General features: G+C 37.9%; 1 protein-coding gene across 2 annotated transcripts in view; it reads left to right on the forward strand.

Moving 5' to 3' along the window:
* Positions 1 to 11,966, forward strand: part of IFI44L (interferon-induced protein 44-like) — a 16,055-nt gene extending 4,089 nt beyond the window's left edge. Inside the window, exons 3-11 of one of the 2 annotated variants that reach the window (XR_001145210.1) lie at positions 2,901 to 3,391; positions 3,903 to 3,960; positions 4,629 to 4,824; positions 6,196 to 6,348; positions 8,384 to 8,555; positions 10,618 to 10,718; positions 10,943 to 11,117; positions 11,297 to 11,513; positions 11,854 to 11,966. Coding sequence is in view for 1 of the 2 variants with exons in the window: in XM_004679525.2 (XP_004679582.2) it covers positions 2,911 to 3,391; positions 3,903 to 3,960; positions 4,629 to 4,824; positions 6,196 to 6,348; positions 8,384 to 8,555; positions 10,618 to 10,718; positions 10,943 to 11,117; positions 11,297 to 11,301 (1,341 nt within the window). In the remaining variant the exon portion in view is untranslated. Of the gene's footprint in view, positions 1 to 2,900; positions 3,392 to 3,902; positions 3,961 to 4,628; positions 4,825 to 6,195; positions 6,349 to 8,383; positions 8,556 to 10,617; positions 10,719 to 10,942; positions 11,118 to 11,296; positions 11,632 to 11,853 lie in introns of those variants that run through there. The other variant, XM_004679525.2, reaches the window with a different exon arrangement.
* The last annotated feature ends 4,447 nt before the right edge of the window (positions 11,967 to 16,413 follow it).

The raw sequence follows: 16,413 nt of genomic DNA on the forward strand, positions 1-16,413 counted from the left end.
CCAGGAGAGGTCTGCCACGCCATGTGGTCACCTCCAGGGCAGGCGGGAATCGAACTCATGCGGAATTGGCCTTAGATTCTCAGTGCTGTGCTTTAACACGCTGCGCCACCAGGGAAGGCCTCTTTTCTCTTTTTTAAAGATTTATTTATTTATGCAAACAAGAACTGGGGGCTGCAGTACAGGCCAGAGGTGCGGGGTGGGGTGGGGTGGGGTGAGAGGCTTCACCAGAGACAGAGTAGGGAAAAGAACAGGCAAACTGATGAAGTACCATGCTGAAGGGAGCAGTGAGCAGGTGAGAAAAGGTCTGCTGTGCCATGTGGGTCACCTCCCTGGGGAAGATATGAAGGCCCTTTAATTGCAACCTAGTAGGGGTGGCAAAAATAGGTTGGCCTGGGATTGTAGTGTCTCAGACACCTGGAAGGGTGTAGCCAGAGTAGAAAAATCAGTGTTTTTTGTTTTTTTGTATGTATGTGGTGGTGGGGGGATGATCCCTTCTCTGTTTTTATTACCTGCATTGGGAGCTAAGAGGGCTGATAGTAGTCATAGAGACTGCTACTTGTAGACTTATTGGGAATGTGGTCATGATGTCCTGTCTTAACAGAGGAGTGGGGCAAAAGGTAAGACCAAATGTGGATGAGTAAACATGTGACCTTGTAGTGAGCAGGGCAGCAGTGTGGTAAACTCTCCTGGCTTAGACTGGCCACTAATACGGCCAGTCTAATACCGGTGAGGAGGCTAGTCAACTAATAGGTCAATCTAGAGAATTGGGCAAAACATAAGTAGATGACTCCTATCTCCATCAAAAGGTATTCTCTTTGTTTGCCAATCCTGGGGTCATCTAAGGCTCACCCATAGAAGATTGTAAATAGGGGAGCCTGTCTCACTTCTGGGCCCTTCAGGAAAGGAGGTTTTTCTCCCACACCTGGTTCTTCATAATCAGAGGCAGATAATGGCCATCTTGACTTCCCATCTGGCCCCTGGTTTATCTCCCTCTCTGGAGAGTAGGACAGGTTCTCTTCCATTGTCCTGTGCCATGGCAGAGAGGGCATGGCTTTGGATACTCATGGCTGAAGTGTCAGAGGAAATAGACTAGGGCCCTTTAGGAGACAGAGATCCTAGATGCCCAGTGGGTGGTAAGTGGGGTGGGCTGGGGGGGGAGGGGGTGAGACTGTGGTGACAGGGTGCTAGCAATGGCAGCTGCCATATGTTGGGTCCTTCCCTTTTTTCTCTCTCTCTCTTTACTCTCATCCTGGCTGATCTCTTCCCTGTTATTATAGACCTTGAAGGCCATGTTTTAAAGTATTGAGAGAGAGATCTGGAGTCCTTTATCCAGTATCTGGAACTTGCATGGAGTCATAGAACTGGTATTCCCGTTCAGGGTCTGTGTTATGGAGTGCCTACCACAATATATTAGGTTTTAAGAAGTCTTATACACTTTAGAATACTTCTGTTATAAATTTACAGATTTTTATAAAATACATAAATACCCAGAGTGACAAAGATTTTTAGGAGCAGATCTATTTCTTTGACAAGGCTTAGCAATGCTAACAGGTTACATTTTTTTGAGCTGACTAAACCTGTGGGTAAAAGAGCACCAAGCTAATTCAGATTACTTAAAGAGTCTTTGTTATTAAAAATTAGTAAAAGGAGTTTCAGAATGCTTTAATCTTTTTTATAGGAGAAATTAAAGTTTGGTTTTACTTAAATACAGTTAAACAGTTATTAAATACTCTTCTAGCAAGTCATTAGACCATATATACCTTTTAAGATACCTCTCTCAGATCTTTAACATTTTCTGCCTTCCCATTTCTTATACCATTTTGTTTGCTAGGCTCCTCATCACCTTAGGAGCCATTTCTAAAGCTGATTGTAGCATTTCAAGCAAATGTGTTCCCAAATGCCACATTTACCTCTGTTGTATTCACTTTCAACACCTCTCCCCCTCACCTTAGCAAATAACGTAATTCTTTACTTCTTTATGTTCTAATACTTTTAGATATCTGTAATTTACAGTTTAGTCTGTATTTCTAAATTTTCTAATTGAAAACTATTGGTATGGTGACTTAGTGACTTCTGCCACTATGGAACCTCCATATCCATTTCTTTTATATTTTGATTTCTTTCTTTGTGAGTTGTTTTCTGTATACATTTCTCATATCTATCTCCTATTTCATATATTGACAAACTATGGCATTTGTGCCAACCATTTTTTTTTTTTTTTGTAAAATAAATTTTGGAGCTGCCCTGATGGTCCAGAGGTTAAAGTCTCAGCATTATCAAACAATCACCAGCCACTGAAGCATGGAAGCTAACTCACTTGGCACAGCAGACTTCTCCTGTCTTATTCACTACTCCTTAGCAGTGTATTTCAGTAGACTCACCTCTTCTGTTCCCTACTCTGTGTCTGGTGAAACCTCTCACCACCCTACCCCTTCCCACCCCATGACCTACATTTCAGTTTTATGCATAAATAAATAAAATATTTTTTAAAAACAAAACAAATCTTTTATTGGTGCACAGTCATGTCCTTTTTTACATAGATTGTCTATCGCTGCTTCTCTACCATACTGAAAAAACTTGAGTAAATGTGGCAGAGGCTTTATGGTCCTCAAAACCTGAAATAGTTTTTGTCATTAAGAACAAATTTGCTGATCTGATATATTAATTTATTTTTTCTTTATTCCGTCTGTAATTTGTCTACTAACTGAAAAACATTATTTTTCTTTCCTACATTATTTACTTTTTGTCATGATTGTTCCATTGCTATACACATGTTTGCCTTATAATCTAAACAACATGCTTGAAATAGGTGAGAGGAAAAAACAAATCATTGCAATAGGATCATAAATTTGTGCTTTATGTCATTGCTGTCCCTCAACCTCTTTTTATTTTTCTATCAGATACAGAACAATGGCCGCGACAACCATTTTGCCATGGAATTTGGAAGAGGGACTGCAAAAATTGCTTGGGAACGTTTCTTTGAGTCTTCTCTATAAATCTGGTGTCCATGGAAACAGTTCATATGCTCTAGTTAATAAATGCAAAAACCAGGGATCTACTCTAACAATATTTTACTCTAATGCCTGTATTTGGGGGGCCCTTATACTTGGGCATTATCCTATGGAATGTGAAGATGGTAGAGAGCCAAATTCTTCTTTCATTTTTTTAATTAAAGTTTCAGAAGTTAAAATGTCACATGAATTTTTAACTGGGACATCAGTTATTGATATATTTGGTGGATGCCTGAAATTTTATTTCTCTGATGTTGAGATTTTGTCTGTGGATCTAAATAACATGACATGTTCTTCATGTGACTTATTAAGTAAAAAGTTTGGAATACATCATTCCTTTTACAAAACATATCATGAATGTGAAGTTTTTCGAGTTGAAGGTATGTTAACTTAGATAATCCTACATTATGGTTCTAGTCTTTGTGCTTTGAAGGTCATAACTCATCTAGAAGAAGAAAAAAATATGACAGTAAAATTTTATGCCATCAAATTCTCTTTCATAAATCAAAAAATGAAAAATGGAAGGCAGAAGGCCTATGTGGTTAGTACCTAGAACATGAAAGCAGCTTTGAACAAAGTAAGTTGAAGTGTATGAATGGAGAGACATGGAGTTGCAGATGGAAAAAGAGGTCTTGCTGAACAAGTCTGTTTTTCATCATGATTCCTGTTGAGTTAGCCCTTGGAACTCTAGGCACAGTTATGGCAGTTTCCAGAGTGAGTTCTTATGTAGAGAAGATAATTTTCCCTCCTTGTCTCATTAATGCTGCTAACCTTAACTCCTAACTGAGCAGCACAGCCTGTAAGCAGACTCAGTACCCTAAGTATAAGGTAGACTTGGCCACTTGCCCAAACAAGTTTAAGAAATTATTATGCTATGCTTATTTCCTACAGGAATTAAGGACGATGTGGGCTATATAAGAAAAATAAGCAAGATAAGAAGAGCCATACAGTAAGTTAGATTCTTGGACTATTAGTCATTTCATTTAGAACAATTGTATAAGTAACACTGGCTATAAAATAGTAAGGGAAAATTCATATCACCTGGAGGAGTAAAAATGAATTATAGTGTTACTGACATAACTGACATAGTATGTCAAAGGCAGTTTAGAATGCTAAAGCCAAACCACTACCAACTATGGGATTTTTAAAAACTATCTTTTACTTGATGTTTCACTTTAGATTCAAATTTTCCAAAGTCTGGATGACTATTTTAGATAATTCTTCTGAGTCCTTTCTTTTTTTAAGGATTTTGGGGCACTTCAATAAAATTTAGGGAAAGCACCCAACTTATAGATATACTGGCAATGCATGTGTTGTTTTTTATTTTCTTAATATAATATTACTGAAAGTAATAATTCTTCAGTGCTGTTGACAGTGCTCATTAGAAGTATGTGGTGTAACGCTAATAGTGTAACAATAATTTGGTTCTGGGTAATGTTTACTTTTAGTCAGATATAAATAAATGCATTATGTTCAAGCACAAAATGTTTAAATTTAGACCATTTCAAATCATATGATGTTAATATCAAAATAATAAGTATTGGACATTTTTAAAAGTGAGAAGGTGTATTATTCTGGTCTTCATGGAAGTTTGACTGTTGTACTGCATTTTAATAGGCGCAGGGAGAATCTCTTAGCAAACCTTAGAGACTATGAGTTTTGTGGAAATTTGGTTTCCAAAGTTCGTATTCTACTGCTGGGTCCAGTGGGATCTGGAAAGTCCAGCTTTTTCAATTCAGTGAAGTCCATTTTCCAAGGTCATGTGACTCGGCAAGCCCCAGTGGGGTCTGATATAACCAGTATTACTAAACAGGTAAGTTATCACAGCTTATGTTTTAATGATTATACTTATTGTTTTCTTCATTTCTTTGTCATTTCAGAACATTATTTCCTACTAATATTTAAACAATGCAATACTAAATAAAATGTAAAACAAAAGTAAAGTTTGCATTAAAATGGCCTCCTTTGAGGCTTTGCATTTTTATGGATACAGTAAGAAGCTATATGAAAATGTTATTTTTTACTGAAAGAAAACAATAATAAAATTATAAAACCTTCATGCCAATATTTGTCCATTATATTTGATATATATATTTACTTATGTCCCTCATTGCATGTTTTTATCTTATTTATAATAAAATAATTAGAATTATGTAATACAATAATTTCCCATTGTATAAAGCTAATCTATAAGAAATTGTTCTTGGAAAGCAGAACTGATTCATTTTGATGATTCCACCTTCAAAGTGCTCCCTTCAGCAGTGTATTTTGGTCAATCTGCCTGTTCTGCTCCCCACTCTCTCTCTGGTGAATCCCTCACCCCTTGCATCTCTGGCTTGTACCTCAGTTCTTGTGCACATAAATACATCAATCTTTAGAAAAATAAAGGCAGTGACAGTCTGTGCACACAGGGTGAGACCCCTTCTGGGAATCTGAACCCAAGACTGACTTACTGCTGCAACCTGCTTATAGCTGTGATACTAGGATCCTGCTTCACTTTCTGCTTCTTGTACCTGCTGCAATGATATAGGTAAAAAAACCTGAAAACTAAAGCCACACTGCACCTACTAGAGAAAAAAAAAGACAACCGATTACTATTGGTAAGTCAAATGCTCAGGCATAGATGCATATCATTGCATGGTATGTTAGCAAAATGCCAAAATGAAGAAGTAATCAAACATCAAAAGTAAAAAACAGACAATTTTTAAATTTTAACCTTCAGAAAGCAAAATAGCTGTCATGAAGAAACTCAACAAACTATAAAAGATACAGAGGCAACTCAGTGAACTCAGGAAGGAAATGAAGGAAATTAAGGAACAGAAGTTTGTTTTTTTTTTAAGGAACAGAGAAGTTTTTAACCAGAGAGAGAATTTATTTAAAAAAAAAAAAAAAAGCACTATCAAGTGCTTCTAGTGCAAACAAACTATGGTGGTTATTGAGGGAAGCATCAATGTAATTGAGTTGTGAGCAGAACTTTGTGGTATTGTACAATGAAATGTGTCAATACATGAAAGATACAAATAAATCAGTGAACCAATATTTTTGAATGACCAATGCATCAGTTCACAAATTATGCATGGATAAATGATATATTCTAAGTTTAAGATCCACTTATGGATTTATTGTCATTTCTTGAATGCCATTTGAAGAATGGAATTTTATACTTGATGTATTTCCTTTGTAGTATAGGATATATTCAGTTAGAGACAGAAAAGAAGGCAAATCTCTGCCATTTACACTGTGCGACACCATGGGGCTGGCTGATAAAGAGGGAGAAGGATTGTGTATGGATGACATAGCCCACCTCTTAAAAGGCAACATACTAGACAGATACCAGGTAAGAATTCTATAAACTTTGAAACATTTCAAATCTTATTATCAATGATTTTTTTTGTTGTACTTTTATCCCACAAGGCAGTTTCAATTTTCATAAGATGGTTCTAACATCAGCCAACACTACTGTACTTTAGAAAGATAAGATAACATAAGTAAACAAAACACGTGTTTCTATATCACCAAGAAACCCAGCTAAAATGTGGTATTCTGCTCAATCAAGTTCCAGAAAAATGTCAGGAAGAGACTGTTTATATCACTCTTTACCATGTTGTAAAATAATCAGAAATTAGTGGTTTTTAACCTCATGCACTTTTTGATTACAAAGATAAAATATTGGAACAATTAATAATTTTTGTTGAAGTGTGATCTTTTATAGTAAGCATGTTGGCTTTACAGCTTAGAACCAGTGTTAACTCTGCCACTAACTAGCTGTGCACGCATAACAAAGTTATATGCTTGTTTTTGTGAGTCTTAATTATTTCACATGTGAAATGTAAGCGATAATAATACCCAAGTCATAGGTTGTCTGAGAATATTAAATGAGATGGTGTACTATACATTCTCAAGAGGTTAATGTTATCACCTTTCTTTTAGATAAAAACTGCCTCAGTTTCTACTAGTGACTTCCTTTGCCTTTCAAATCTACTTGATTAGAAACTGATTTTTTTTACTTATTTTTTTTTTTAAGATTTATTTGATTTATGCTTACAGAACTGGGGTACAGGCCAGAGGTGTGGTAGGTGAGAGGATTCACCAGAGATAGAGTGGGAGAAGAGCAGGCAGATCGACAAAGTACACTGCTGAGGGGAGCAGCAGGTGGGTCAGAAGAGTTCTACCGTGCCATCTGGGTCAGCTTCCCTGCCGGGGATTGAACTAGTGCTTCAGTGGCTTTGGAGAGCTTCCTAATGTGGTGCTTTAACTCGTTGCACCACCAGGGAGAGCCTTGGAAACCTTTTTAATACAAAATAAATTTGTGTCAGACACAGTACTAGACTACTGGAATCACATAAGCTGTAATTCTATGGCCATGGAGCTTATAAAGAGATACACAGATATAAGGAGGAGAAGGATAGCAGCAGGGAGATGGAGAAATCATGAACATACAGGCATTTTCATTTTTCAGAGCAGAAAGCCCCTCTGTTCAGTTCAACATTGAGACATACAGTTGTGAAGATAATGAAGCTAAACTCTTTAATTTTTTCTAACCTATTTACTTAATCCTAGAAAGATTTTTGTTTTGTGGTAAGATTTACTAGAAAATTCATATGTTTTTCTGTTTCACTTTAGTTTTCTTTTCTTACATAATGTTAAGAAAAGATCATATTTAAGATTAAAATGACACTTTCAGAATGCGCTATATATTTACACATATGTTTTTCTCTAGTCATTAATTCAGTTAAGTATACACAAATTACTTAGAATCTTACATCAAGTGTAACAAACATTAATGCAATTTTTTCTGAAGACAGATTTGAAGTTGGCTTTCTGTTTATGCATTCTTTGTACTGTCTTAAAATATTTCCACTATTGGGCCCTCCCTGGTGGCGCAGCGGGTTAAAGCACTGCACTGAGAATCTAAAGCCGCTGCCACAGGAGTTCGATTCCCGCCTGCCCCGGAGGTGACCACATGGCGAGTCAGACCTCTCCTGACCCGCCCGCTGCTCCCCTCAGCAGTGTACTTCGTCGATCTGCCTGTTCTGCTCCCTGCTCTGTCTCTGGTGAATCCTCTCACCCTCCGCATCTCCGGCCTGTACCCCAGTTCTGTACGAATAAATAAATCTTTAAAAAAAAAAATATTTCCACTATTTTTCACCAAAACAATGAAGTGCTTTTTTGTTTTAAAATGTATATATAATGACATATCATCCTAAGAAAGAAGTATGGAAGAGACACTACTAACTGAGCTGGGGAGTAACTAGGAGAGGGAAGGGACAATTTCAGTTTGGAAGGTAGTGGTCATCATGTTTGCCACATAAATTGTGTCTTAAAACAGTGAACAGAGACTTACTAAATATAACCTTATGTTTCACTAACAGTTTAATCCTGATAAACCAATTACGCCAAATCATTGTTACTACCTCACCACTCCAAAACTAAAGGACAGGATTCAATGTGTGGCTTTAGTCTTAGATATCAACTCTACTGACAATCTTTCCTCTAAGATGGTGGAAAATTTCAAGCAAATTCAAAAAGAAGCATTACGCTGGGGTGAGTCTCATTGTATTTATGAAAATTTTTATTTTGAAGTTATATATTCCAAGGAAGTTGAAAAGATTCAGAGAGCCCATGTATACTCCTCCCCCAACTCCCAGAGCCCAGGGATGGTGGGTGGCAACAGCTGGCACACATTGGTTACTTTCTTGAGTAAAGGGAAAAATCCTAAATCCTAGTCTTCAGTTCATTTTCTAAAATATATTTATTTATGCATGCATGCAAGAACTGGGGTACAAGCCAGAGGTGCCAAGGGTAAGAGGATTCACCAGAGACAGAGTAGGGAGCAGAACAGGTAGATGTACTGAAATACGCTGCTGAGGGGAGCAGCAGGCAGGTCTGGAGAGGTCTGCTGCACCATGGATGTCCCCTCCCTGGTCAGGGATCAAACTTATGCTGCAGTGGCTGTGGATAGCTTCATAGTGCTGAGACTTAATCACTGTGCCACCAAGGAGGCCCCTGATCTTCAATTCTTAAAGACAAGGATAGCCACAAATTTTTGTCACTTGTGACTTTCTCAGGTTCAATAGGGAAGTCACTTCCCCACATTATGTAACTAGGTCAGGAAGAGCAAATCCAGTAAATTCATTTCATTATGGAGAGGGAGGAGGGAAGAGAGGGGACATAATGATGGTACTGACCCTGGAGCTCTGGTGGGGAGTCAGTGAAGCAGCTGCATGTGTCAAGGTGTAAATCTGTATTCCCCAAGTTATATTGTTATGTAAACAATAAATCAGTGACATTTTTTATTTTTTAAAATTTGAATTACACTTAAGAGATCAGTTTAAGTGCATTAAACTGTAGTCTTTTGTAAAATGGGAACAGTTAAGGTTTTTGTTTTTGTTTGTTTTTTTTTTTAAAGATTTATTTATTTGTGCATACAGAACTGGGGTACAGGCCAGAGCCTCAGGGGTGGCGAAAGACTTCACCAGAGACAGAGTGGGGAGCAGAACAGGCAGATCGACGAAGTACACTGCTGAGGGGAGCAGCGGGAAGGTCAGGAGAGGTCTGCCACGCCATGTGGTCTCCTCCGGGGCAGGCGGGAATCGAACTCATGCGGAAGTGGTTTCAGTTTCCTAGTGCAGTGCTTTAACCCGCTGCACCACCAGGGAGGGCCAGGAAACAGTAAGTTTTGCATGTAAAAACAGTAGCAACATATATTCATATTTATATATGTAGATATATAAACATATAAATGTTTAACAAAGATGCTCTAAAATGATGGTGGGTTTGGGATAAGACTGAAAGAAGTGCTATGATTGGAAATGAGTTTAAGGACACATAGCTACACACTCTGTTGAGTGACAATGCTTAATGCACCCACTAAGAAGACATTGTATTGCATGAAATAGTGGTACATTGTGACATAAACTGGAGAAAAATTAATATGTGTCAACAGAAAACTGCCCTCTTCTAGTGACCAGATTTATTTAACCAACTTTGCTATTTATTGCTCTGGAACATCAGTGAAGTCATCATTTAGTGATGGAATCATAAACAGAAGATATTTGTGAGGGGAATTACTAAAAAATCCAGTAAAGGAGTGTGAGGTATATTCTTGATTGGCATTTGAGTATCTTAAGTTTATATTCCTTCCTGGGGAAGCAGTTTTTAGTAGAGTTGTACTTTGATTAGATTAGTAGGTGAGTGTGAGCTCATCTCTCTGTGCTTTAAAGGGCAAGACAGTAGTTCCTTAGTAGAACTATGCAATCAGTGCATCATAAATGCTCACATATAAACCTCCCCATTTTCTCTATTTCTTGGGTTTTTTATTTTTAGAATTCCAGGTCCAGAATTCCTCCCTTTAAAATGTACTAGTTACATGGAATAATAGATGATTTCAAGTTACTTTGAATTTGATTCCACTGTCATATTGGGAGAAAAAGAGAATTTCTCCTAATAACTACATGTGCCATGTTGAGATTTATTGGGGGGTATTTCATTCCCCAAATTTTAAAATCATCTTATAGAGAACTGCTTTCATACATATTTAATTACCTTGTCAGCACATTGTTGTTCATAATACAAAATTAGTGATTGATTTATCTGCCTCATGTAGGTATTCCATTTGTAGTCTTGCTTACTAAACTGGATGATTGCAGTGAAGTTCTTCAAGAGGACTTATTAAACATGAATAAATCTATGGCTTCTCGAAGTCAGGTAAAGAATACTGTTTGCAACAAGATGTCATTGTGTGTGTGTGTGTGTATTCACATTACATAGTTACAGGTAAATGAAGAAATGGATCAACTGCCTTGTTAATTCAAGTGTATAGACCACTTAAAAACTGTAATTATATGATTTATCGAGCTTTTCTGACTTCTTTCTTAAATTCAGTCAAATTTCAAGAACTAAACATGCTTTTAAATTTCATTTTCCCATAGATAATGAAAGTCCAGAAAATGCTACACATTTCTATTTTTAATATATTGATGGTTGAAAATTATTCTTCAAGTTGGGACGAAGATCCTTTAAAGGATGTTCTCATTCTTTCCGCACTAAAGCAGATGTTACAGGCTATTGATGACACCTTAGAGGATTTGCCTCTTGAGGAAACAGGTAGCCTGACCCCTTTTTGCTCCTCTCATTAAGAACTGGTACTTTTTGAGAAACCCTGATCCGTGTTTCAGCTGCATGGCTGGTCCCTGCTGCTTGCCCTCGTTCTGATAGCCATGTTCTTATGATATGTGCTTCATGCTTCATTTCTGTGCTTTTTATGGTTTTTGTTTTGTTTTCAGATTAAATGCAAGAATATTACAGTTCCATATGTGACCTCATCTGCTTACTTTTGCTGCCGGATCTGGATTGGTACATTCCAATTGGAGGTGACCTCTTTGAAGGCCACCTTGAGACTCTTTCATTCATGCTTTACCTTCTGTTGTTGAACACATTAAACCAAGAGGTTCTACTTGGGGTTAGTTATACCTCAAATCCCAAAACCAACCCTGAGAAGTGGTAGGTCAAGATATATCCAACAAAATACCCTCCATATTTCTGCGTCATTTAAAATTTAATTTCTGTATCTTTTAAACCCCTTCAGCCAACCATTTCCTTCCTTCCTCTTCTTAGTATGTTAAATAAAGCTTTATGTGACCATGAATTTTACTGAATAATGACTATAAAATAATTATTTAAGTATCTGCTTCCTTAACTAGATTGTGAGTTCTTTGAGAATCAAGGTTTGGATTTTACTTATCTTTGTATTTATACAACAAAACAGCCTCTGGTAGTGGCCTAGCATTCCCATCATTATGCATAAAGGGATAATTTGTATTTAAAATTTTTCTCCTTATAGAAGAGAAGTCTGGGAGAGAATGCAATCCTGCAGAGAAAAATGGAAATGAATGTTTCACTGGTTTCTGGGTGAAACCACAAATATAAATTAACTAAGAAGAGAAAACGTTTTTAAGAAATTACTTTTTATTCTATGATAAAATAAAATTTCTTTTAATAAACCCATGCCTGGTTTTTATTAATTGAATTTCAAATTATCCTAGCCATAGCTCTACAACAGAGTGATCAAATAAGGTTATTAGTGCAACTCTGTCAGAAGGTTTTTTCATCCCAAATGATACTCAAGTCTCTGAAGAGAAGACAGAGTTAGCACTGTTAAGAACAAAATGTATGCTACAAGATAACGTTTTAGTTTCTTCTCCCCCCTCCCCAAATCTTAACTGTTGAGCTCTCCCTGGTGATGCAACAGGTTAAAGCACTGCCTTATGAAGCTCTCTAAAGCCACTGCAGCACGAGTTCAATCCCCCGTCAGGAAGCTGACCCACATGGTGCAGCAGACCTCTCCTAAGCCACCTGCTGTTCCCCTCAGCAGTGTATTTCAGTACATCTGCCTGTTCTGCTCCCTGTTTCTGGTGACTCCTCTCACCCACCACACCTTTGGCCTATACCCCAATTCTGTAAGCATAAATAAATAAATCTTTAAAAAAACTTAACGTTTTTCCAAATTTCATATGAAATTTTAGTTAATATGAATATACTCTGGTTCAATAGTTATATTATAGCAGACTAATTTGCTTTTAATCAGTAGTGTATTTGAGAAGTCCTTGGTATTCTGATTATCATTTGAGGGTTCTAGGATAAGACAGTCCCCCGAAACTGGGAAATATTTCCAAAGCCAAATCCCATCTGAGGAATTCCACACATCACTTTGTAGAGAAGTGTCATCTGTTAGTCTTAATAATCTGTTAGTCTAGATTAAATGTGAATCTCTCATTATTAATTGCCTGAATATTATCTACAGTTTATCCAACAGAAGAACCCATCTCTGCTCTGAGATTTATATTAGGTTGCCTTAACAGCTGAAGTACAGCTTCTCCATACAGATCTGAGAAAATCGGAGTACTTCCAAAATATAGAGTGGATCACTGACACTAAAAGAGCCAGCAGAATTATGAAAGGGTACTCCAACAAAAAAGAATTGGGACTTATTGCATCTCTGAACTTATACATTGTATTTATGTCTCCCAGAGCTCAAAGAGAGAAAAGCTGGAAATAATTTCTTGAAGGTGCTGGTTCATACAAATCACATAATTTGTGAGCAAAAACTACCAATAATGTAATCGTACTATTAGTGTGTGATGACTGGCGGGTCAGGTTTGAAATTGTCTCATTGAATGAGACAGTAAGTCTTGAAATAAAATGAAAGTATAGAGCAGCAAATGAAATCTTCTCCCATCTCCATATCTTTTAAAAAAAGATTTATTTATTTATGCATACAAGAACTGGGGTAAAGGCTAGAGGTGCAGGGGTGAGAGGATTCACCAGAGACAGAACAGAACAGGCAAATGCATTGGAATACACTGTGGAGGGGAGCAGTGATCAAGACAGGTGATGTCTGCTGCACCATGTGGGTCAGCTCCCTGGCTGGGTATCAAACTTATGCTGCAGCAACTGTTGATAGCTTCATAGTGATGAGACTTAATCCCGCATCTCCATATCTTGTTTATTTATTATTAAAGAACTAAGTGTTATTTATTTCTGTTCAATAGATGATTACAGGGATTTGTTCCATATCACCTTACAATTTCCAGTCTTATAATTGAACTGGTCATTTAGGCCCTCCTGCGCCAGTCTAAGTTCTTGAGTCAATCTTCAAACTGGAAAAGAGAATCTTCTGATCTTTTGAGATTGTGAAGAAGTATTTTACTTGACCATTGAAAGCTATTGATATGGCTCTCAATACTTGATGATCTCTGAAAGCTAGTGTGTTACCCAGTGTTCTTTGCTTGAGATTGTTTCTCTTCTAACACAGCTTTTCATAACTCTACCCATGTGTGCCAAGGTCTTGCTCACCATAAGCAGCTTATAAAGTAGTGGGCCCTGGTGAGAAAACCAAGGTATTAGATTAGTCCCTCTCCAGAGACCATGAAAATAGGAAAATGGAACAGCTCATTCTTGAAAATTCCTTGTGGTCAGGGTGGGAGGCCATTCTTTGATTACTTGTTAACTACAGATCACATAGTGTGTAATTCAGTTTTGTGGAGATGGCTTTTCTGCAGTATTACACATTTTGGGGCAATAGAACTACATTTATACATCTATACATTTATGCATCCCAACACTTCCACCATAAGACTATGTGATCACGGATATGGGACAAACCCCTGTGGGAAAGGGGCTGACATTGTTGGTGGGTGTCCTCACCATCATTCTGTTATGAATATAGGACACACAGAGAGAAACGTCATAGGAAGTGAGAAAAGGGAGCACTGAGAGAGAGAGGAAGAGAGAGTAAGAATTTATAGGCCGGCACATGTCTAGATGCTGTCTGTCTTGCCCCGCAAGTGTTCATGGTACAGAGATTGGAGTCTAAGCAGGAAGCAACGGGCAAGGTGTCTGCTGTCCTGCTCAGTCAAGGAAGCAGGCACCTCAGCACATGTGGAAGATTGAAGGGAGCAAGATGCTCACCCTTTAAAGCCCGAGACAAGCAGAAGCCAGCCTTAAGACCTGAAGAGAGCTCCAGAATGAAAGATCATTTGTAACACAAATAGTAAGCTTGCCTTGTATGGCAAGATACTGGAATTAGCAGGTGATCAACTAAGTACCTCTAGGAAGGAACATCTACTCAAGTGGCTATTCTGTTAGATATTATTTTCTCACCTTTATTTTCATATTAATTAAATAAATTCTTTAAATATTTTAATGAACATTATTGATCTTAATTTGTGGTTAGGAAGTTTAATGGTATTACAAACTTCTTTACAAAACGGGGAAAACAGGATAACATATTTTTGAAAGGTGTGGACTTTCATCATCTCAAAATGAATAAATAAAACATGTTAAATGCTGACCGAGGCATAAGCATAAAATAACTTCTGGTGTTTTTTTGGTTTTGGTGAATAATACCCAAAAGTTGCTTAAAATATTTTTATTTGATGTTGCTATTCTTTTTTTAATAGTCAAAACTAAGCACGCAGGAGAATTAAATTTCTCAAAATGAGTAGGGGATTTAAGAGGACAAAGGGAAATTGGAAAGTAGATGCCCTAATGATATAAAAGCATAAAAGTTCAAAATTTAAAAAAAAGACAAGGCATTTTGTGGGCCTTACAAAGGAAATCTGTAAGTTGTCTTCAGTCTGTAGGACATTCACATTTGCAACCTAGTATGGGAAGTGAGGGGAGGCATTTTAGTGTGCATTCATGTGGAACAGAATTATCAGGGGCTACAGCAGATCGAAGAATAGTGCCCAAAGGGGGACAGGTCTGTGGGTTTTCACCCATACGCACAATGGCATGACTGCTCAGGCTTCAGGAACAACAACAATGGGGTTTATTTAACAAACAGGGGAAATAAAGAATTACTAAGACCATAGTGGCCGGCAAGCTCACCTCAGAAATTGTCCACAGTGACCAGAAGTCCTAAAAGAAGTCATTCATTGAAGATGATGTAGACAGTCCCAGTCAACAGGGTCTGGAGCTCACGGCAATTGGCAAGCAGGGGGCAGGGTCCAGCCCACTGTGGAGGTGCTCACAGGTGGAGCTGCTGAGATGAGACTGCAGCAGCCTGCAGCAACAATCTGAGGGCCGGAATGGTTAGTCTCAGATGCTGGGCCAGACAGCAATGGAGGCAATCGCTAGGGGAGGTAGTGCTGGGTGATTGGAAACAGTTAACAGCTCTTAAAAGAGACCCAGACACAGTGTTTTCTTCCTTTGGAGGTCAGTTGCTCAATACTTCTTTCTTCAGAAGTCAGGCACAGAGTGCTCTTCTTTTCACTATATTTATTGCCTCATCCTTCACTTTTGTACAATGTGTGATTTTCCCTTGAAATTCCCACTATCAATTCACCTGTGCACCATCACCATAGTGCCTTGTGCTCTTCCCACTCCTGTCCTGATCCTTCTCCCTCCTCCTCCCCATAGAATGTCTCTGATCTATAGTTGCCTGATGATTTTGATTTTTACTTTATTATAGTTCGATTTTTTCTCCCCGATTCCTCATTTTGTTTCTCCACATTCCTTCTATAAGTGAGACTATTTGATATTTTTCTTGTTCTTCTGGGCTTATTTCACTGAGCATAATCCCTTCCAGCTCCATCCATGTCGCTGTGAAGGGCATGAGTTTATCCTTTTTGATTGCTGATTAATATTCTATCATGTAAATATACCATCTTCTTGACCCAGTGCTCTTCTTTTTCTTGATGCTGGGAACAGAAGCCTGGGACAGTCTTTCTTTCCTCAGAGGCAAGAAACAGAGTCCCATAAGCTGGCTTCACTCTGCCTTATGTCCTCTTCCAGGGATCCCTTCCTTAGCTGCCTCATTGCATTTTTTCTTAAGCAATCTGATTGGATCATTTCTATTAAAAATCACCCCAATCAACATTTTCCCATTCCATAATCCAGA

The sequence above is a fragment of the Condylura cristata genome, unplaced genomic scaffold (genome assembly GCF_000260355.1).
Source record: "Condylura cristata isolate star-nosed mole 26May11 unplaced genomic scaffold, ConCri1.0 scaffold00008, whole genome shotgun sequence".
Lineage (NCBI taxonomy): Eukaryota > Metazoa > Chordata > Mammalia > Eulipotyphla > Talpidae > Condylura > Condylura cristata.